At 44.6% G+C, this 23,702-nt stretch overlaps 1 protein-coding gene across 10 annotated transcripts in view; it reads left to right on the forward strand.

Moving 5' to 3' along the window:
- The first annotated feature begins 1,455 nt into the window (after positions 1-1,455).
- LRRFIP1 (LRR binding FLII interacting protein 1) overlaps positions 1,456-23,702 on the forward strand; it is a 103,356-nt gene continuing 81,109 nt past the window's right edge. For all 10 annotated transcript variants that reach the window (XM_039728716.1, XM_039728702.1, XM_039728709.1 and 7 more), the window contains exon 1: positions 1,456-1,629. In XM_039728716.1, the coding sequence (XP_039584650.1) occupies positions 1,540-1,629 (90 nt within the window). In that variant the 5' untranslated portion in view covers positions 1,456-1,539. The remainder of the gene's footprint in view (positions 1,630-23,702) is intronic.

Below are 23,702 nucleotides of genomic sequence, written 5' to 3' on the forward strand. Positions count from 1 at the left end.
CCAACTTGACCCATTCTGGGATTCTGTAATTTCATACAGCTTGGCAGGGAGCCCAGGCACCCCAGCGGGAAGGGGGTTGGTCCACAGTGAGACTGGGAGAGCAGGAAGGGGACCCCACACATCCCGATTTTGGGTGGTGATGGGAGTGAGGAGGAATCCCAAATGCACCCCGATTTCTGGTGTGAGGGCAGTGAGCAAGGTCCACACACCCTCCGTTTTGGGTGGCGATGGCAGCGAGCATGGACCCACACCGCGACCTCAGGCGGTGAGGGCATCAAGCAGGGAGCCCCAAATACACTTTGGGTTCGGTGTGAGGGCAGAGAGAGGGGAGCCCCAAACACACCCCAGATTTGGTGTGAGGGCAGCAGACAGAGACCCCCAAACACTTCCCAGTTTTGGAGGCGAGGGCAGCAATTACAGAGCCCCAAACACAGCCCGGGTTTGTTGTGAGGGCAGTGGATAGGGAGCCCCAAACACATCCCGGTTTTGGTGTGAGGACATCAAGCTGGGAGCCCCAAACACACCTCGAGTTCAGTGTGAGGACAGCGGACAGGGAGCCCCAAACACACCCCGGGTTGCGTGTGAGGGCAGCGGACAGAGATCCCCCAAACATACCCCGGGGTTTGCTATGAGGGCAGAGGATAGGGAGCCCCAAACACATCCCTCTTTCTGTGTGAGGGCAGCGAGCCCCAAAGACAGTCCGGTTTCGGTGTGAGGGCAGCGGACGGAGACCTCCAAACACTTCCCAGTTTCAGAGGTGAGGGCGGCGGGCAGGGAGCCCCGGGTTTGTTGTGAGGGCAGGGAGCCACAAACACACCTCGAGTTCGGTGTGAGGGCAGTGGATAGGGAGCCCCAAACACACCCCGAGTTGCGTGCGAGGGCAGCGAGCCCTAAATATACCCCGGGTTTGTTATGAGGGCAGCAGACAGGGAGCCCCAAACACATCACTCTCTCTGTGTGAGGGCAGCGAGCCCCAAACACAGCCCGGGTTCGGTGTGAGGGCAGCGGACGGGTACCCACAGCCCGGGTTCGCTGTGAGGGCAGCGAGCCCCAAACACAGCCCGGGTTTGGTGTGAGGGCAGCGAGCCGGCACCCCCAGCCCGGTTTCGGTGTGAGGGTAGCTAGCGGGTACCCCCAGCTCGGGTTCGGTGTGAGGGCAGCGAGCCGGCACCCCCAGCCCGGTTTCGGTGTGAGGGTAGCTAGCGGGCACATACAGCCCGGGTTCGGTGTGAGGGTAGCTAGCGGGCACCCCCAGCTCGGGTTCGGTGTGAGGGTAGCTAGCGGGTACCCCCAGCCCGGATTCGGTGTGAGGGTAGCTAGCGGGTACCCCCAGCTCGGGTTCGGTGTGAGGGTAGCTAGCGGGTACCCCCAGCCCGGATTCGGTGTGAGGGTAGCGAGCGGACACCCCCAGCCCGGTTTCGGTGTGAGGGTAGCTAGCGGGTACCCCCAGGGAGGGTCGCTCGGGGCCGGCGGGCAGCGGCTGCGCTGCGGGTTCGGCTGCGCTCCGGACCGGGCCGGGCCGGTCGGGACCGCCGCGCCATGGGGACGCCGGGCGCCGGACGCAAGCGGCTGCCGAACCGGGAGCGCCTGACGGCGGAGGACGATGCGCTCAACCAGATCGCCCGCGAGGTGAGCGGCGGGAGGCGGCATCCCCCCTTCTCCGTTCTCCTCCATCCTCCTCCCCTCGCCTTCCCCCACGGGCTCCCCCGAGCGCCGCGCAGGCGCCCCCGGCCCGGCGGCGGCTCAAGGGCGAGGTGGAGAGCCTGCCTCACCGCCGCCCGTGGCAGCATCCCCGGGCTCCGCTCCGCGAGGGAAGGGCGTGCGGTGCCGGAGCCGCCCCGCTGCAGCCCCGCCGCAGGGGGTGTCCATCGCCGGCCGCCGCTGCTGCTGGGAGCCGCCGGGACTGGTGTTCAGCGCTGAAAATAGGCCGCTGGGGTGTGTTATGGATGGGTATAAATCACGGAATCGCAGCGTGGTTTGGGTTGGGAGGGATCCCAAAGACCGTCTCCTTCCAAGCTCCCTGCCGTGAAACACCTTCCACTGGACCAGGATGCTCCGAGTGCCATCCTGGAACACTTCCAGGGATGGGGGTGAAACATGAAAAGCAGAATGCTGCAAGGTGATGCTGGGTGTGGGCATAAAGTGACCCCTCCAACTTGGAAGCTGGTTTTTATGCTGCTGCCCACCAGATGCTGCATTGTGCTCAATGTGACTTTAACCTTCTAAACCAGCTGATTGCTGATGCTTCCTGCCTCCTTATTCTTCTTACATGCACTTAAATTGGTTCAGTGGTAACCAAGATAATGTGAATTTGGTTTTTACGTTTACTAAATCTGACAAAGCCTGTTCTCCATCCTTGCTGTGGCAGTCCTCCAACGGGGGAAAGGGGGATGAGGAACCCTGGGGTTCTTCTCTAGTGGGAAACCTACAGGAAAGATGGAGAGGGATAGTTTACAGGAGCATGTAGGGACAGGACCAGGGGGAATGGATTCAGACTGAAAAAGACCAGGGTTAGATGGGATATTAGGGAGAAAATCTCTGTGATGGTGGGGAGGCTCTGGCACAGGTTGCCCCAAGAAGCTGTGGCTGCCTCATCCCTGGAAGTGTCCAAGGTCAGGTTGGATGGAGCTCTGAGGGCCCTGGTCTGGTGGAAGGTGTCCCTGCCCCTGGCACAGGGTTGATCTGAGGTTCCTTCCAACGCAAACCATTCTGTGATTCAGTGCCTAAACTACTCCAATGCTGCTGCTGAGTGTGGCCATCCTCTTCCCCTAGCGTGGGTTATGTGTGTCAGCCCACCTGGTGTTGGTCTGACCCCAAGATAAATTTATCTTTTACAAGATAAATTGCTCTTCTGGAAGACTTTTAGGTCTCTCTCTTGGTTTCCTTTCCTGATGCAGAGCTGCAGTAGGATCAGGTGAATGCTAATGTATGGCTTATTTTTGGTGGCACTGGCTGGTAGGCTGAGTTAGCTGTGACATTGTGCTCCTCATTGCCACCAGTGCCTTTCCAGTTGTTGTGCACCATTTTCTGGTGGTTTGCAGCATCTTTGGAATACATCCAGCAGAGATTTGTCTGAGTGATTCACGTAGTGTGTTCTCTGAAGGCAGATTTTTGTGGCAGGGCGATGAGAAGGTTCCCAAGGGTGGAGTTTGAGGTAGGAGGACAAGAATGTCTCATGTCCTGGACATGAGATAGCAAGTAAGAATGATTGTGCTGTCTGTTAGAGTCATGATAATATCCTAAGAATTGTTTTGGGACGAGGGTTTGAGTTCCACAAATGTGTCCTGGCTGTGCTGTCATTTGATCAAGGAAGACATCAGTCTCTAACAAGGAACCCAGCTGCTCTTTTCTGTTGCACGTTTTTCTCCCACTTTCTCTCTTCTTTATCTTAGATCTGCTTTTCACTGGGTTGTGTAATGGTTTGAGGACTCAAATATTGTGGTGGTTTGTGGCTTTTTTTTCCCCCTTCCTTCTCCTGGGGTTTGTTTAAAGGACAACTCCATTTGCTCAAAAAGCCCAACACAAGCATGTCTTTTATCTTTTCCCTTGAGTGCTAAAACTGTGAACTGCCAAGTTCAAGGTTCAGCATTTTCCCATATTATTTTATCTATTTGCATTACTCTGTCTCAGAGCACTTTAATTGTTTTGTTATTTAACTGCCTGTTCTCCACACAAAGGATCCCAGATGAATCCTTCTGCATGATCAAGAATATGTCAACTAAACCTTTTGTCTCTCTTTAACAAGGATGTTGAGAGCCTCCATGTTAAGAAGGTGGGAGGGTTACTGATATTTTGGCTCTCCCAGCCTTCCTCACAGGTTTTTAGCAAAACTGGGACACAGGCACGCTGCTTTTGCACATAGATTTTCACTCCTCCCTTGGCTTTGGTCCTTTGTTATCCAGGAGCCAGAGGTGATGGCAAGTTGTTTGCAGATCCTAGAGTCTCATTTTCCCTGTGTCCATATGGGATAGCCCAAACTAGACTGATTCACAGAGGTACCTTTTATTTTGTGGTTATTTTGGCAAACCCACCGTTCTCACTCTGCAATGTGCTCCTATAAGAAGACAGCAAGACTTGCAGGGACTTTGTGAAACTCCTGCCATTTGAATATGAAATTTGTTTGGATTTGCAGCTGGGGTGTCTTGCTCTGTGTCTTGCACAGCCCAGGAGGGAGCCTGGTGTGGTGAAGAGGGCAGCAAGAGCAATCATGAGGGGAAGTAACCGAGCAGGAGGAAGGAAATTGTGAGAGTGAAGCATCTTGTAGTGACAAGGGTTTAGTAGCAGTATTAGTCATGTTAATCAGCGGTGGTTTTAATGTTTGAGGCACTTTCTGAAGTCGTTTATCACCTTGTCTAGAGCCATTCAGAGCAGAGGTAGGAGGTGCAGATCCCTTCCATCAGGAAAGGGTAGTGCTGTACCGCCAGATCTGGCTGCGGCGTTTGACAGGCACGGTAATTAAGTGGATGGCAAATATGTAAATATAATTAACACGAAACAGGGTGTTCTGAGTTTCTAGCAGACTCACAGGCTGCCACTCACAGCATTTGCTGTTCACACACCTGGCTTGTGCTGCTGAGCTTGTTTTCTCCCGGGCGGCAGCGCAGCCGATCAATGATCGGCGTCTCCGCTTTCAGGCTGGCCTCAGCACCAGCAGATCATTCCGTGTTTAGGCCCGTGGAAACTTTTGGGCTCTTTCACTGCCCTCGGTGAGCGCATGCCAGCAGTGTTTGCAGAATCTAGCACTTTGATACTGCTCAAGGTCCGTGCCAGCAGAGCCAGCAGAGCCGCGGCCGCGTGCTGCGCGCTCGTCTGTGCGGCTCGGGAAGGCACAGTCCTGCCCCGCTGAACCTTCCAGGAGCTGCCTTCCTGCCTGGATTGCATGGCTTTGATGTGATTGCTCGAGACATTGTTTCCAAGGGAATATATTTTTTTTTTTTTGCTAACTTCCAGTCCGCTAGCCGCAGTAATAATTGTTACGTGGGCAGGAGTTTCGCAAATCCAACAAGGAGTTGTGTAAATGAGATATTTTTCTTCTAGGCAGATAATATTTGTTACTGTTTTTTATTTTCTTGAATGGGGAAGGACAAGGTCAATTTCTTGTTTGTATTCGGAATGTAATTGACACCTTGTTTTGCCACAGTTTTGCAGGCAGATGTGTGTTACACTGTTCAGAAAAATGATCCTCTCTGCTAGAAATCGTCTTCATCCACCATTTTACAGAGCAGAGCTCTTTAGGTAATAATTAATTTGAAATTAGTAATTCAAGCAGCATAATTTATTTTTTATTGTTAAAGAAAGCAACGTTGCGAGGGCTGTGCCTTCACTCTTTGTACACTTTATGTCACTTTCAAGAAGTCACCTACATCTTTGTACATACATAATTATTACTTTGTTAAAAACTAGCACGATCCATTTATGGACCGTGCATTTGATTATTTCACTGAAGTGAAATAATACAGGCATTGACCTGTATTCTTAGTGATTCAAAAATTGGGGTGTTACATTGCTATGAAGGAGCAGAAAGTGTTGCTAACTAGAAAAAGCTCAAAATGCAAATTAAACCAACCAACCAGGTTTAATGGTTACAGTAAGAAGGCACTAAGGCTAAATTGGAGTTTAGAGACTAGTGAAGAGATGCTGTGATGGTTGAATGTGGAATGTGTTAAATTGAGGGGTTAATTTGGGGGAGAAAACTCTGGTTTATACAACAGTTTGGGTGACTTCCATAAATAGAGGTGGAAACAATTTGGTACATGTTGAAGCTAAAGCAAGAGGAGTGGCTATCTGTAAATGGGAACACAAGCCACACAAACTTTATTGAACTGTTATGCAAAGCAGAGCATTTAAAGCAGTGTGTTCCCTAAGGATATACTCCCTTAGGATATATTCCCTATGTGTAAGATCTGTGTGCCTCGTGAGGGTAGGGGTGGAACTTTTTTGAGCAGTATTTGGCATTGCAGATGTGTGAAGGCTTTTGTAAGCTGGGTGGATGTTTCAAGAGAAGCCCTTAGAAACAGCCTTGAATTATTTTTTTATTGCATTACTTTCTGCCTTTAGGAGTGTTAATGTATGATCCAAACAAATGATCTGAGAGAAGCATGTCTGGCTTTTCTGTTCTAGAACAGAAAGTTACGAAAGCAAGGGATGCTCTTGGAGGGCTTGACTCAGCCCGGCTGACCTAAATATAGGAAGGAAGGAGGACTTTGTAGGCGATGCTTGCCAGTAGGGCGTGGGGAATTGTTCCAGATTTGAGATTATTTCATGTGGCAAATATGCTCTTCATCAAACTCTCCTTTTTCCCTCATGCTGTGCATCCATATATCCCACAAATGGTGTTGGCATCACTTACAGCCTCTCTCCCCCAAAGAAAATGTGGGAAGGAGCAGTTTAAAGAAGCGAGATGAAAATCTGAAGACCCAGCTCATGTTGGTTAAATGGGTGACTGGAGCCTGTCCTACAATCTGCCTCTCAACTTGAAATAATCAGTTGCCTTTTTTTTTTGTGTCCATGCCTGGCCTGAGTCCCCCTCAGCTGTTCCCTTGCTGTCTGAGGAAGCAGCTGTTTAGGAACTGTGATTCCTGTTTCAGTCAAGCAAGGGACTACTGGTAGGATTAGCAGCATGGGAAGCTCAGCCTCTGTCCTTGTAAGCCCAGATGCTGAGCTTGGCTGCAGGATGTAACACTAATCATTACCTCATCTAGAAGGATGTTTTTCCAGGCCTGTTGCTGGATAAAGTTGGAGCTCAAATGTGCTTGCAAGGCTTTCAACACTGGGATTTTTTTTTCTCCATCCTTTTCTTGCAAGGAGCATAATCCACGCAGTATTTTGGGCTTGTGAAGCAGGGTATTTGTCCCTCCTGTCAAGTCAGCAGGTTGCCAAGAGCAGTGAATCTGTCTAGCTAGACTGCAGCACTCGTAGGCAATCCTTAAAATAGCAGCTCTGAAATATCAGCTGTTGTCTCGCTGGTGCTGGAATACTTTTTGGGGAGAAGCTGCCCACTGGAATGTGGGGGGGAGGGAGCTGCAGTAAACCAAATTTTCCTTCAGAAAGGTGACTTTGAGGGTTTATATTAATCCTCAGAGGAGGAGAGGTGCATGGTCACTTCAACACCAGAAGCAGAGAAAGCTCCCTGGTAACTGGTGCTCTTGCACCTCTGAATCCACCAGTGACACAGCTGGCTTTGCATGGAGTAGAAAAAACAGCTGATTTTTGGGCTTCACCACACAGTAAAGATGAGGGAAGTGCTTAAGGGCTTCTTGTCAGAAGACGTTTGTAGCCTTTAACTCTCCTTTCCTTCACCTTCTTTTAGATATGGAACAAGAAGTAGGCTGAAGAAATTTCCTGGCTAATGCTGGGAAAATAAACTGCTGTGTGCACTGAAATGAGAGCATTACATCAGGCAAAAATGTATTTCAAAAGCATCCTTATGGGCAGGCTTGGTGTAGAAGCAGTAGGTTGCAAGAAATGTAAGGCAGAAATGTAAGAAATGCAAAGGCCTGGCTGCAGATTTATCTGCTGAAATTAAAGCTTGGTGTGGCACAATAAATACTAAATAAAGCAGTACTTCATTGGAAGGCACATGATGGTTTTAGCTATGCAGGAAGAGCCCTACAGTGCTTGCAAATGACTTCAGGTAGCTGAATTAATTTTCTGTTATGAAGATGTGGAAGTTCTGCTCATGCTGTTAAAAACTCACAGGTTTGAGGGTCTGCAGAGAGGGAACAGAAGTCTGGGAAAACACAGGAATACCACTTTGATGCTGGCAGGAATGGGCCAGATCTCTGCCCACTGGGGGAGTTTGCCAAGTGTCCTCACCTAGACCTCAGCACCAAAGGCATTTCCGATTAATATTTGTTTTCTCATCCTGCCTTTAAACACACTTAGCTAAGTGGCATGAGGTGTGAAGGGCAAGGCCTGGAAGCATTTCCCAGTGGGCAGAGCTAGGAGCACTTTTCTGGCCCAACAAGCTGAGAATTTTGAGTGTTGGGAGAGGAGAAGACTCAAACTCTGACTAATGCTGCTGTTTCCAAAACTGAGAGTTGCTTGTTTTGGGATGTGGATGTGTGCCTAAACCAAAAACTGGGCAGAAATGGTGGGTCCCTGGCTAAATGAAGCCGTGTCCTCCTGAGATGGATTTGACTTGCACTTGAGCATCCATCCTGCAGTTCTGTGCTCTGTTCCTCCATCCCCTCAGTGCTTCATGTTTTCCCGCAAGTGAAGTTCTGATTCACTGTGTGCTACTTCAGGGTGTGGGATTCTGAAAGGAGAGGTGTTTGTCTTCAAATCATTTGGAAAGATGTTGGTGTTAATTTCAGACATAAAAATGTGCAAGTTTTAACAAAACTGTCTATATTTCTGGGTTGAGGAAGGAGGGATGTTTTGGGCTTTGGATATACTTGAACATAAAGGGCACAGCTCTGGTCTAAAACTTCAAGTGACTAGTTCTGACTTGAAAGTGTATTTCACTGAATACACTGAAATAACTTTTGTTAATTTAAGGACTTAAGATGCTGTTCCATGCCAAGAAAAATGAGTGTCTGAGCTAATTGCTCATTAAAAATGCCTGACCTAGAGCTGGGAAGTTGATTGCTTTGGGGAGTGCTTTCAGTAGGAAATAGCCTGGGTGTGATCAGAGGAGAGGCAGATTTGCTTGGTGGCATCTGCCTTGCCCTTCTGTGTGCCTGTGAGCCAGCTTGGCATGGGCTGTGCCTTTATCCACCTCAACACTCCTGCAGCTTCTCAGAGCTGAGCTGGAGACAAGGAGAGTGATCTGAAAGTGCCAAATCCGAGCTGTGTTCCCATCTCAGATGTGGTGAGGAATGAGGAAGCCTCTTCATTTCTTGTTGCTTCTCCTCCTGGCTGGTTTATCACCTTTCTTTCCTCCTTCCTGCACACTGCTTTTCTCTGCAAGAGTGGAGTTTCTTCTGTCATACAGCTTAACCCTCACTTCAGACTTGCAAAAACACCGTGCTCCTTCTGCTTCTCCAACACTTTGTGAGCTCCTGTGCTCCTGGAGACAATATTTAGATTTTATTTTTGTGTTATGTGTTGCTGTACTAGAAATCTGAGGCTTTGGTACACTGTAATTGCCAGGTGCACCACCGTGGCCATGCTCCTATTTTTAATAGCTGGTATTTAGGTATGAGATTGCTTGTTATCCTTGGCATGTGAAGAAATGCAAAGGCAGTAGTTGGGTCTCAGGGCTGCAGTTTCCTTTCCTTTTAGCTGTTGTAAGGTTTATGTGAACGAGACTGGAATATTCAATTTGTATCCAAACTTCTGTCAAAGATGGTATCTCCAACTGGCTTCCTCAAAAATAGAACGGGGCTTTTCCTACATGATGTCATTACTTGTAGTTTTTGGATATAATTAGTGTCAGATTGATTTATCTCTCCCAGAACGGCCGAGTTTACTGGAAGAGAGTTCCACAAAAGGAGTTCATTTGTGTGTTTGCTGGTGTAGCTGTTTGGGCAGTGACTTGTGTGTTAATATTGCCTGCAGTGCAGTGGTGATGCCTCTGTCCCACTGATGATTCTCTGCAAACCATTCCCCAGCCCAACAGATGCTCTGCTCAGACAGGGAATGTAAAGGAGTAATATTTCTTCCCTCCTGGTTTCTGCTTGTGCGTATCTTGTGACCTTTCCCTTCGCCAGCATCTGATTTAAATTTAATATTACTTTTTTTCCCTTTGCCCTCCTCTTTTGAGTACTTCCTACGTCCCAAAATAACCTTTCTCTAATCCCACTGAATACCATGTTTAGTTGAGTCTGTCTCTCGTGTCTGCCTTTGCCAGCCCTTTCCAGTAGGCAGAAATGGAATACAGGAGGATCTGGCACGCTAAAAGCTGGGTCAGGTTTTTAAACTCATTCCCTCAGGTCAGATGGATTTCAGGCATCCCCACTTGGGTCTTCTAATTATGGAGCATTTATCAGCTAACATGCTGGGATGACAGGGGAGCAAGGAAAGGCTCTTGGTGTGCCTCACATGCAGAAAAATCCCTGGGCTCTGGTCTCCTATCGGACTCTTGTAGCTTCACATTTTTTCCCTTTTAAAACACATGTTGCTTCAGAGTCAGATAGTTGAGATATGTCTGTTTTTATCAGTGCCAAAGTGCTGCAGTCTTCACACAAACCCATGAAATCATATTTGCTTCTGCTGGCTACAGAGGAAACAGCCTACTGCTTTGGGTTTTCAGGTTTTTTTAAAATTTGTATTTATTTTTTGTTTCTCTCTAATTGCAAACTTGAAGTTCTTTCAACAGGCTTGCCAGGAAAATAGTAGATACAACTTTATATGCTCTTAGGAAACAAGCCAGTTTTTGGATGCTCTACAACCCCTCTTTCTTTGCTGTGCAACTGTGCATTTCCCATAAGCTGTTTTCCTTAAAATGTCCGTTCTCCCATATGAAAAAATGTGTGTGTTGGTCTTGGTTTGCTTCCTTTGCTGCATGTGCTGCCGGGCTCTAAGAGGATTTACACTGACAAACATGTTGAACCAACATCTGTTGAAAATGAAAGTGGGCTTTTGGGACATGTTTTGTGATACCCAAAGGTCACGCTGCTCCATTGTCTCTTGCATATGAAATTGAAATCTGCCCCGATGTGAAACGAGTGCGTTGGAACAGTGATGTGACCTAACCTTTACATGAACTGTGGAGGAATCCAGGGGCTCTGGGAAATACTGTGGATACAAGAGATAATGTTGGTGTATGTAGAGAATGTCACTGTTTTATTTATAGAGGGTTACACTGTGTTTTTAGGAATATTTGTGCATTCTTGTTTAATTACCCTCGGGGGTGAAAAATCATTATTTGGTGAACTGGAGCAAGTGAAGAAAAGTTCTCTGTATGTGCTGGTGAAATGCTTTTGTATCACTGATGAGATAAGCACATCCTGTCAAACTGAGCAATAATTTTCAGTCAAGAGGTAACCCAGAACTTTCTGTCTAACCAATCTACAAATTTAGCATTAGAAAATAAGGATCAGTGGGTTTGCAGGGCTGTTACAAAAACCTAGCCTCATTTTTTTAGGGAAGACTGAACCTGTTAGAACAGAAACAAGCTTTTCAGAGATCTGAATTATCCAGAGATGTCTCTCTGGGTCTGCTACCTGTGCTGCTGGCTGCACAAGGCTTCTCTCTCAGTCTTCCCACTATAAAATCAATACAGTGCACCCAAAAAAAAAATTTTTGCACTGTGAGTTACAGCAATCAGGTATAAACCCCTTAGGAATAACCCTTCCAAGATTTCCTTGCTGCACCTCAGGAACTGGTGGAAAACCTTAGGGGAATTGGGCTTTCATTGTAATTTCCTCTAATAGAATGTGATTCTCCAAGGGCTAAGCTTTTGCTGCTGGCCTATCCCATTCCCTCACCACTTGTTGGTTCTCTGCCATTTTTCAAACACAGCTGCTCCTGACCTTAAACTTACAGGTCTGCACAATTTGAGTGTTAAATAGGTTGTGTGACTGAGGATAAAATTTATAATTCTGTCTGCTGGGTGGGAAAGGCTGCTAGGGAAAAATGGAGCAGGCAAAGGAAGGAGCTGCCTTGTGCTGCTGGTGCATTCCAAGTGGCATTCTGTGACTTCCAGGATCCCAGTAAAACAGCTGTGAAGGTCACTCTTGCTGTACCCTAGACAAGGTGTGCGTAGCCCAGTAGCACATTTCAAACTGAATTAATTTGTTAGTGAGAGGGTTAGGACACAGATTCTCCAGGTAATCCATTACTGCTCAGCCCCAGTTTGGAGGCAGTAATCCCCTCCCACCCCCACACAAAAGCTGGCCAATCGTTTCTCAAACAATGCTGTTTTTTTAGCCCTAATCCCAGTTGAAGGGTGGTTCAGCACCATTGCTGAACTCTGGGCAAATTCTCTTGCCATGTCCTGGCTCTCTCTCGGGGAATTCCTCTTCCCAGGAGGGAGATGGTTGTGGAATGATGGCAGCATGAGTGGGTGACTCCTGTCCACCAGCCAGGTAAGAAATCTCACAAATTTCTGAGCTGATTGCAGTAGTGAGATACAGAGGACAGTGTGGTTTTTATAGATTTTTTTTAAAATTTATTTTTGATAGGTCTCTTAAAATCATTGAAAAAGTGTGAATTTTTTTAAAAAAAACGTTGTTCCCTGTGAAATATCCTCTGTGTGCTTTTTCTGCAAACTGAGTGTAGGACTTGGCTCCTCTCCTGGAGAGCCGTGGTTTCAGCGCCGTTGCTAAATGTTTGAAGTTTGATATTTGTGCTTGAAGGACAGAAAATCCAGTCCAGCATGGTGTAGTGGAAGCTGTTATCCATCCTCTGCAGCATCCAGCTGTACTAACAAGAAAAGCCCAGCTTTTTTAAGGTGGTTTCTCTGGATTTAGGCACTTTCCCTTGTATCGGATTTGCTCAAGCAGGTTGTGGCATTCCCGTGGTGGATGTTACAAATGGAGACTTTCAGCCTGTGTTTGAAATGTTCTGCCTTTCCCTTGAGGATATGGGTAGCCTGAGGGAGAGCTGTGGGCTATTTCCTGTAGCAGAATATCTAAATTAACCAGAAGCACAGTCCCTCTGCAGGAAGGTGGTACAGTCTGAAGAATTCCATGTAATTCTTTCCATGGAATGGGTGCAAAGATTACTGGATCTCTCCAAACACTTGTTTCACAAAGAAGTGGTCCAGAGCTTAACAGAAATGTATAGAAGTGAGGGGCATGAAAAATCACAGTTTTTACAATAATTCCTGAGTGTATGGTGATTTTTTTTACAGGCATTTCTCTCATATGGCAAATTTGAAACATGTCTTGTTGTAAATATAACATAAAAACAGTCACCCCTGGTGACATCTCTTGTAGAGTCCCTCATGCAATATATTTTATATGCTGCACTTCTGATTTTCTCCAGTGCTTATGGTGACTCTTTTAGATTTCAGTGCAGTTGGAGAGGGTGCAAAACCAGTGCCTTGCAGCTTGTAACCATTGCACAATATCCAACAAAACAGCACATTGTAAACATAATAAAACGGTCTATTAACAAATTGCTTTGTTAACTCTAATCAGTCTAAAGAGCTAAATTTAATTAAATCTGCTTGTGGATGAGAACATTCCCCTCGTGGAAGGGTGCACTAAAGGTCATCTCCTGTTTTGAGTCTTAATGTTTGCATGTGAAAGTTTGTTTTGTCTTTCATTTGCTTGAGGTCAGGTAGGGATGTGCTTCTAAGGATTTATTATTATTAATTATTTGAAGAGGTTTTGTCTCCCTGCCTTTTTGTGAGAGAAGTTAGAAATATACCTATGAGGCATGAGGAAAAACTGTGTCTGTTAGATGTGTGTAGTTGTAGGTATTTAACACTTTTTGAAATGCAAGTGCTGTGCAAAAGGAGATGGAACCCTTTGTTCTGATACTGTTTTGAACTCCCACTTATTAAAGTACTTAACTCTAAATAGTAGTTTGTTTTTTAAATATCTTGAATTTTAGGTCAATCTTTTCCAGTGCAAAAGGCTCTTAAAAGAGGAAAAAGGAGAATATCTATTTTCAGATACATGGCTGGGAAAGGAGAATGCCACTGAGTGCAGATAAAACCTTTTTCACTACTGAAAAGTTGTCTTTGACATATTTTTTTAAAGGGTGCTCAAACAGTATTGAGTGTCCACATTTGTGAGTGGCTTCTACAGCAATATCCCTTGTTTGGACATTTTTATATTAAATTTTGGAAGTAGGCTCTGGACATCTGCCTTACCACGAGAGTGTTCCAACACACTGATTTTTCCCCTGCTGTCAATGAGCTGTGGGACTGAGGATCAAAACTGTTACAACAAGAGCTTAGCAGTGATAAAATAAAAATTATTTTGACTCCCTAACAGTTTAAATAGTGCTGATAACAACTGATAATGTGGGGTCTGTGTACCCTGGTTTGATTATGCAGTCTGGTCACAGACTCTAAAAGAAATGCTGTGTGACACCTGTGGTGAGGAGTGCTGAGCAGTCAGTGCTGCCCAAATGCTGGAGAGACACGTGCTGAAGCAGAGAACAGGACAGGTTAAAAATCCTTCAGCAGTCATTAGAAAAATTAATTTCACTTACGTTTTTTACCTTAGACTTCAGGAAGTCCCACGAGCTGACACCATGGGCATGGCAGGAAATCCTGCCTGGCAGGCAAAAGTCTCAGTGTCACCTTGGGAAGGCCTGCAGAGTTTTATAAATTTGATCATTTGTTATGCCTGAGCTATACCTGTGTTGGTACTGCTGAAAACCTCAGGTGTTTTTATTTCTGTGTGCAGAGTTTTATAAATTTGATCAAGGGTAACTGTGTTATACCTGTGTTGTGTTACTGCTGAAAACCTTAAGTGTTTTTATTGCTGTGTAGGATAAAACACATAACTCTTCTGTGACTAAATGCATGATGGTTTCTTGGATGTATTTTTAATATTAAAAAAAAAGATGGGGAGGCAGAGGGGAAGAAAACAGAGACCACCTGGGGGAAAGGTGAGATGCTGGCAGGGAGCAGCTGATAAGTTCTGATGGCAGCAGTGGTGCAGCTTTGTCACTCCTGCAGGGTTTTGTCTGCTCCTGGCCTCAAATCTTTGTTTCTACTGCCTTGAATGATGTTCTTTAAAACGGCTTTGCTAACTTAAAGAAACTCAGTAATGAAGTGTAGGTGCTAGGTGTGATGGCTTTTTTTCAAAGGCTCTCTGCACTCCTGCTCCTTGAGAATTATGGAGTGCTTTGAAAATAACTCCAAAGGGGGATTTTTATTTTCCCCCCTCATCCAGGAGAGCTTGGATTCGGCGTCAGGCAGGCTGTATAATTCAGACATACTGTGCACCAGACAGGCAGTTTATATATAGAAGCAACACACTTCTAGTACTCTCTTTAATGTGCTAAGCTTGACAGAATTCCATCTGAGATGCAGTAAGTGGTTGCCCTGGCTAGATTTGCTGGCTGATGAAGACTGGGAGAAAGAGGGAAAGTGTGCCCTGGCAAATAAGGGAAATGCAGATAATGAACATCATACATTGCATTGTTTCCTTCAAAATATTGTACACGCTTCCAAAAGGGGTAATAAAGTAGTTATGTGATTTATTAATTTATCATCACACTCTTCACTTTGCTTTTGCCTCAGTTGTACAACAGGAAAGCAGGTATGGGATGCAGTGAGATAAAATATTCATCCCAATGCTACCAAACCAGGACAATTTTATAAATGGATTTAATTTCCAAATCTGTAGTGTTTCAGGGGGTTCTTTGTGAAGTGTGAGCTGATTGTGCAGGGAACACCTTGGGAAGTACAGAAATGAGATTTTTTATTTAACATAATGGGCCTAGTTGATAATCTTCTATGCTTAGTTATTTATTTGATATAGCTTTTCTTGCACAATAGTTTTAAAACCAGTCCTATTTTTATAGTACATGAAAATACTTAGGCAGGGTGGGAGTCAGCAATAAATATTTTTATTCCCTAAAGTGGTGGCTCTTGGCCAGCTTCTGTGCTCTTACTTATCAGCTGCTGGTCTTAATTCTGCTGAATTCAAACTTTTTTTTATTATCTCTGAGAAGCAGGAGTAATTATTTATGCATGATTCCTGCTCCTGAGTGTTGTTTCATTAATGAGATGCTGTGATTCTGTGGTCCTTGAAAGGAGTTCATCATTCAGGGGCCTGGCTGTGCCACTGCCCTGTGTGACACCGTGCAACTCAATCAATAGAGATGCTGGCTTCAAAGTGTCCTTGTGTTTTCCTAAGTTTTATTGAAGATGGAGTCCCTTGAAAGATTATATGGTTGGCAATGCTCAGTGTGATACATTTTTTTTCCCCATAAAAAAAAGAAATTAAATCAAACTTCCAGCGTAAAGGTCTTTCTTAAATAAAAGCTATGCAAAATGGGGGCTGGATCTGTGCACAGCAAGGAATTTTACTGTGTTGGTTTATCTCCTCATCCTGCTTGGTTGCTTATGCTGTGAGATTATGCTGCATAAAAATGAAATCCCAAGACAGAAAAAAAAACCCCAAACCCCACACACTTACAGCTTCCTAGAAGTTCGTCAGTCAGTGCTTATTTTAGAAATGGACTAGTTCAGGGACATGAGAGAAAATTATGGTAATGCCACTGAATGCTCCAGTAGTCAGATGTCAAAGCACTCTGCATTTGTTTTGCTTGAATGCCATTTAATGTTGCTGCTTTTAGAAGATAATGTTCTGCTCTCTCACTCTCGTGCATCCCATGCTGGCATCAGCTGTCTCCATTATGGAATGTTCCAAGCTCATCAAATCCAGAAGTTTCAGCCTTCTTTTTGGTTACTCTTAAGTGAAGGGCAGAAAACAAGAGCCTGGTTTGTTCTGTTGTCTGGTGGCTTTTTCTACCCTAGCTGGAAATTCCAGGGAAAAGGGCTATGGATGGAATGGAAATGGAAAATGAACTTCCCTCACTTGGACATGGATTCAAACCAGGAGCAGAGTGATCCTGGCAGAGAACTCTGGGATAATCTGTCAAATGCCACACTGTACACTGTAACACTTAGTCAAGAGAGGAAAAAAGTGAAAATTAATTGATTGTGGGGGAAGAAAAGGAGGAGAAGAAGGATAGAGGTGTTGTTATACCTTAAAATATCCTTGAAAGCAAGTGTTGGTGTTGATTTTACCAGCTGCTTGGAAGTTGTGCCATAATTAAGGGAGGGCGCCTGATCCTGTGTGTTCATGCAGGGCACCAGTAAAGAATGAGAGCAGAACCCAGTTATGGTGCATCTTTATCCTCCTCTCTTAATTCCCAAGCACTTGCTTCCTCACTTTTCCTGTTGTTGGAGAGGTGAAGCTGTGCTGGCTCTGGAATGGTGTCACCCTAAGGTTCTGATCTCTCCTCCCTGCTGCTGACTCACATTTGCACCCAAATGGCAAAGTTAACCCCTTAGAGGAGCAAAAAGAATAACTTTTCTGGGAATGCACAGCGCAGGAAAACTGCTGTCCTTTCCTTTTTCTTTCTTCCTTTGGAGTTTGGATTTTGCCTCAGTGCTGGAAATGTACTGAGCAGTTCTCCAGGCTGAAGTAGGTCAGAGTGTGAACTGTCTCAGTCTCTGTGGTTCAGGTGTCACAGAGCTTTTCTGTTTGCTGGCTAACTTTCAAGTCCATTCTGAAACAGATTAGAGGTCGTTGGCAGCTTTTTTTGGATACAGCATCTTGGGTATTAGTGAAACCATTGCAGGAAATGCTTTTTTTGTTTGTTTGTTTCTTGAAGCAGACTTGTCTTTTCCTGCCTGGATTTGGCAAGGTAGGAAGGCAGAATTGAAGGATTATTGAGATGAATTGACTGGAAGGTTAACCTGGCTGTTGGTAGTCCTTCACTATCTCCATGTCAGGATGGTTTTAATCTAGTGCTGGTCTCTAGCATCTGAAATCTATTATAAAGTGATTGCATTGGGTGGAATTGCACTTCAGAAACCACAGCCTGAGTTCAGCAGAAATTGCACTGGACCTTCTTTCTGTGAGTAAAAGCTCCCTGGTGCAATGGATGTTGTCTCAGGATGCTTCTAGAAGACAAGGATGTATTTAAAAGCAGTACTCATTTACTAGCAGAATCTAGAGAAAATGAGCTTTTGTGCTTGGCAGTTCTTCTCCTCTAATACATCTTTTTTTTCAGTGCAAATTTGAGAAGTTGTGTCTGTGTGTCCCCAAAGTTTGGCAAGTTCAAACCATATAACTTTAAGTATTTAATTCTGGAGAAAATAATCAGTAGGACTTATGAATGAGGTGAAAGAATAGACAGGACAAGCCAAGAGACTCTCAATAGTTCTGGCTGCTTTTGTATGTAGTGCACCTTTCATCACTGCTTTTGGACTGGGTCACTTCCTCAGGTCCAAGAGTTTTGGCATCCTGGCTCTTCTCTTGATGTAGCTGCAGCAGTGTTAGACCACGATTGCTTAGCAGTAACCTCAAAGAACTTTTGGAGGAGAAGAGCTGGAAAAGCATCCTGGTAAAGTTCAGGAGCAGAGCTGTCCCTTCATCTGTTCCTCCCACTCTCAGAACGACCAAATGAGGTGTGTGTGAGCAAAGGGGGCTACAAATGACAGCCCTGAATGGGCTGGGAGTGCTCATGTTCACCTAATTCTGGTAAAAATGTGAAAAAAGCTCATACAGAGAGCTTTGCCTTGTGGCTGTGCCTGAGGATTTCTCCCATGCAGGAGGGCTGAAAGCTTAGCTCATTTCTCTTACAAGATTATGTTGCAGTCACTTGCCATGTGAAGCCAAGCTTTGTCAAAAAAGACATTGAAGATGACAGCTGAGAGCTGAAGAGCTGGCACACCTAAAAGGGGAGGGACTTGTCACACTTGTTGCTGTTCAGATTCTGTGCAGGGCTCTCTGGAGATGCTGCAGATGCAATATTAACCTTCCCATATGGTCTGTGGGAGTGGAGTTTGAGGGACAGGAAATCTGTGTGTGACAGCTACAACTGAAGCAGCCTATCTGCTGGACACCTCCCTGTGCTCTCCCAGCTTGGCAGCTCCAAGTCCCCCCCTATTTCTGCTCCTCAGTGTCTGCTTTTCCCACTGGGACAGTCATCCAGGTGTCACTCCTTACCTAAAAAACCAGATTTCCTAATTGCTGCAAAATACCAGTCGAGGTCTGAGCCTAAATATATCCCTGATTTTAAATTTCTGAAGCACAGCACTCCAAGCAGGCGTGGAAGTAAAAAAGATTGATATGAAAGCTTAAGAGGAGAGCATCAATTCTTTTCAACACTTCCTCAAAAGCCCATTTTGTATCTCCAAGTGAATTTTGAAAGGGCTGTTGCAGACTCATAGTTGGATGCTAAATCTTGTCCACAGAGATATTTATGTTTATCAGTTTCAGCTGCTCATTGTACTGAGTGAAGCAGTTCTATCATCCTGAGCAGTTCAGAATTGCAGATGATCAAATTGATTAATTAAAAAAAAAACAAAACTCAAAAAATTGCTCAAAGCTTTGATTTCTACTGTAATTATGGCTAAAGACCTCTCTGAGTCTTACAATTAACTTTAATAACCTCATAAATATTCTCCAAATATAATTAAGGGAAATTACATGTTAGGGAAATAAAGATTAAGTGGCTGTGTTGGTGGGGACTAATAGGCCCTAGCAGAGCTGTGATTTACAAACACGACCTCACAGAGAAAGTGGCAGCTGTCTGGCAGGGATTTTGTTGATACTTCTAGTTCGAGGAGATAGTTTTGTTTACACACCTTGTGCATCAAAATTAATAATTATATTGGATAATTAAAGGCTGGTCAACACTTATATCACCAATATCTGCTTGGATTTTTGAAGGCTTGAAAGGTAAGTTCAGCTTGAATCTATTTCTCTTGCCCTTTTTCCCATTGGATGGGAAGGGTGAGAGAATCTTCCCCGGAGTCATTCCCAGGCAGGGAGGCACAAATAAGGAAGGGCTGTGTTACATGAGGGAGTTATGGGAGTTATTTGGAGTTGGTTGACAGCTGCAGCCCTCTGCTCTCGTGTGAATGGTTTCCTTTTTGTCACAGTGCTTATTTTAATGAACTCCATCTGCACAGAGCTCAGTCCATCACAGAGAGCAGCTCATCATCCCCGTGGATGCACTATGGATGCCATGAGTTGTCCACTCTATCAGGTTGCACATGAAAGCTGGATATGAAAACGAGCCCATAATCTGCAAAATTTATTTTGTAGTGAACTCCCTGGGGGTTTGCTGTCATTTGGTTTTAATTTTTTCTTATTTTTCCTCCTCTCCCAGGCAAAAGTCATGATGATAGTGGCTTCCCATTTGGGATTTTCCTGCTGTGGAAAGTAGTTTTTTTTTTTTTTTTCTGGACCCTCTGGATTTACTGAGATATTGATGTAGAAACTCAATGTCCTATCCTTCAACCTCTTGCCAAGGCAAATATGACAAAGGAAATACAGAGTGGGATTATTTTAAGGCAAATTCCTTCTGAAATCAGAGAATTCTTTTAAAACAGAAATAAGGAAGCAGAATCAAAACAGAAATAAGAAAAATAACTTAGATTTGTTAATAAGTCTTAATTTTGATCCTCGGCTTGCTCAGGTAAAGTTGTTTCTGTCTGAACCTAAATATGTGAAGGATGGCATCCAAAGCTTACTGGGGATATATGGTGCAGCATATTTTCCTTTTCCTCTGCCATAGGTTGCACATAAATCCTCAAACAGCTCACCACACCAAAAATAAGGCTGTAAAAATATCTGAGCACATGGAAAAATACCTCTGCTGTTGCTAGCACATTAGAAAGTAAAAGAATTAGACCGTTTGAGGCACTAGGCGGGGACCTCTTAAATTAGTAACAATTCTCTGAACACAAACATCCAGGTTTTAGGCAGATTTCTGGAAATGAGCAAGGCAGTGCTGGCACTGAGATGACAGTTCCTAAGTAGTATTGCAGAGGAAATGTTTGTCTGAGGGCTTGAACAATTTCCAGCAGCTGACATTTTGCAACCAAAAGTGTGCCAAATTAGGTAATTTGCGTTGCTTTTTTGCTCTTTTTGTTCCACTTGCTTCTCTTGAGATCGCAGCATTGACACAGAGAATTCCTGATTTAATCTGTGCCTGCCTGAAAGCATGAATTAGTCACCTGAGCACTTCTAATAATCTTCAAATGACACTGTGGAGGGGAGTTAATGCCTTAGGCTGTCGCTGGTGGGATCTGTAAACTCTCATCTGCAGCTCTCAGGTCTGTATTGATAAGGAATTGCTGTTGCAATTGGATGCCTGTGATAACAATTAGGATGGAAGAGATGCAGAAAAGAATCTCAGCTGTTAACCTGGGCATGGTTTGCTGCTGGAGGCTCCTTGGTGCCTCCTTTGGACACTTTCTATTAACTTTCTATCCTCCTTATATTGCGGTGCCCAAAAGTGCAAACAGAAATCTCTGCTCTCAGTAATCTCAGTCTCCCAGGCAGATTTGGGAGCACTCTCAGTGCTTTTCCTGTTAATGAAAAGTTAATACCACCTACTCCCCACAAATCCTGTGGAAGCAAGAAAGGGAGAGTATTTCACAACTTCCTCTGACTGGCATAGCTAAGAAGGTGCTAAAATTCAGGATACTGCAGCTTCTTGGTCCTGTTCCTGAGGAGTTTCTTCAGTTAAAGGTTAAAGATGACTTTAATATTTTAATCCTCAGAATACAGGATGTCCATTCCTAGACTTTAGCCACAAACTGAGCTGTTTGTGTCTGCTGAGTCTCATTTCTGTTCAAAGGAAGCAAAGTTTACATGGATGCTCTTGTTCTCCTGGTGGAAGCAAGGATTCATTGCTGTGTCTCCAGGCAGCTTTTTTACACCATGTGTGGCTTTCATCACTTCCAGCCCTGAAGTTGGGAGTGAAAACATTCTTTCAGGTGAAATCAAGTGTTCATGAAGAATTTAGCCTGTACAGGTTCTGCTCTGTAGGACTGAACTTCCATTGCTCCCAGGGCTGTGGATGCTTAGAGAGTGAGGGTGACTTTAGTTGGTTGTTTTCATGAACTTGTCCCTTTTCTGTTTGTAATAAACACCCTGCTCAGGTGTATGAACAAACCAAGTGTCAGCTGGCAAAAACAAAAACTAATGCTAAACACGGCGTGAGAATAAAGGGATTGGGACTGGATTAACCAGGATTTTGCTGGAGAACTGGGTTAGAAATTCATTGTATCATGTGCCAAGATTCCAGCCTGGTTGAATTTGCTGAAATGTTAAATTTTAAAAATTGCAAAACTAAAACCATGGTAGACTCTGCTGCACTGATGGTGTAGCTGATGAGTATTTCAGATTTTTATATAGGCTGTTGTTGATGCTGGTTTAAGTTTAGATTTGGAAAAATCAAGACACTGCCCATTTTTAAATGCAGTATTCTCTAAATACCTGTATGTTAACAATGGTTAGTAACTTTTTACTTAAGACCACTTCATCCCTAAGTCATCTAGAGCAGCATGAACACTTTGAAACCTGTCAGCTACTGGTGAATTTGAAATCAAAAACCTGAGCCTCAGATCTGTGAAAATATTTTTTTTACTATCTATATCTCAGTGACTTAAAACCCCATCTTTATAATTTTGTGCACTTTTTAACATCATGGTCATGCAGTGAAGGGTCAACTCAGAGACCTTGGAGTGATCTCCCTCCACTGTGGCTTTGTCACATCAGGGCTGATGTGAACATTGCACAGATCCTGGTCTTGTGTTCTCTGAAAGCTTGAAGGAAATGGCTATAGGTTTGCATCCATGGAACTGAAAACTTGTTCATGAGTATCTGAGGAAAAAGGTTCATATGCAAAAGGTTGGTTCTCATCATTTCCAGTCTGAGCAGTGGTTGGTAGTGGTGGTTACAAGAAGAGAAAAGTAATTTTAAAGTAATGCAAAAAAGGAATTCCTCAATAAGTTTTTGTGTTCTAGTTTCTCTTGGAAATGGTTTCCTGGGAGCCTGGTGATGTGTAGATGGACCATTGCTTGGGAAGCTGGGACTGAGAATGCCTGGGGGAAGTGCAGTATGAGTCCAATGGAGTGGTCTTTGAGTGCTTTAGTGAACACATTTTAAAGATAAAAACAGCACCAGAACTGTGCTGAATTCTCGATGAAACGCCCCTGTAGCACAAAGGGTTTAAATGTCACTGTGAGGCATAAAAGTCTTGCTTTGAGGAAAAAAGTCTATTTTTATACAGCTTGTGTGCTAGAAAAAACGTGGTCACATAACTGTCAATTCTGATGCTTCTTTAAGATCAGGAATATAATCTTCCACTTATATTTAGCAGAACTATGGCTCTGTGTGAACGCTTGAACATTTGTTCTTTTTGTAAAGGCTACGGGCAGCTCTGTGGGATTCAGAGCAGCGCTGGTTCTTTTTTGACACTGAGGGGCTGCAAAGGTGGGGACTTAAGTACTCTTCATGTTAGGACAACACAGAAAAGCCCATAAAACCCCACTAATAATTATATTTATCAAGAGCATTGTTGCCAGCAGACAGGCAGGAATCTAGTTTGGGAGGGTGATGTGTGCTGTGAGGAACATGCAGCTTTCCAGAGTCCTTTCCTGGCTCTCCTGTCATCAGAAAGGCATTTGCTCGTAGTAAATGCATTTAATGAAACTAATTTTAGAACTACAGGTCAGCACTTAAATTTGTTTTCTCCTTGTTAGTCTCACAGCTAGATCAGCCCCTAAATTTTGTAACAAACAGGACTTCCAGGTCTCATTTCTTCTCCCTGTGCCAGAGCTGTCTTTCACACAAACGAAAGAACACAGTTGTCGCCAGTTTTGTACATTTTATCAGTCAGATTCCATTTTTTAACACTTGAATCATATTTCCAGTGCTAGGGTGGTGCTTTTCCCCCCTTCTTACTCAATTTTCCCTTTGTTCCCTCTCCTTTATTTCTTTTGTTAGCGACAGAAATAGCGATTGCACAAATCAGCAGCGTTGTCACGGGGAGACATCACAGCGTTAACATGATGAAAAATGGCCAGTTTTCTTCTCTTTTTTAATTTCTCTTTCTGCACTGACACACCACAGGGGGACGAGCAGGGAAATCACTGATTTCCTATGATTTTCCAGCCTGTGGCTGGACAAGGAGCAGTGGGGTGGTTGGTTATCCCTTGGCATCCGAGCCGGGCTGGTTCCTGGGAGCAGCAGATCTGTGGAGCAGCGTGGCTCCCGCAGGAAGCGGTGCGGGTGCCATCTGTTATGAATAAAAAGTTATCTGAAAGGAGAAAGATCTCCTGCCCATTTATTTCACCATCTGTCGCTTGGATCCGT

The sequence above is a fragment of the Passer montanus genome, unplaced genomic scaffold (assembly GCF_014805655.1).
Source record: "Passer montanus isolate IOZ18808 unplaced genomic scaffold, ASM1480565v1 scaffold66, whole genome shotgun sequence".
Classification (NCBI taxonomy): Eukaryota; Metazoa; Chordata; class Aves; order Passeriformes; family Passeridae; genus Passer; species Passer montanus.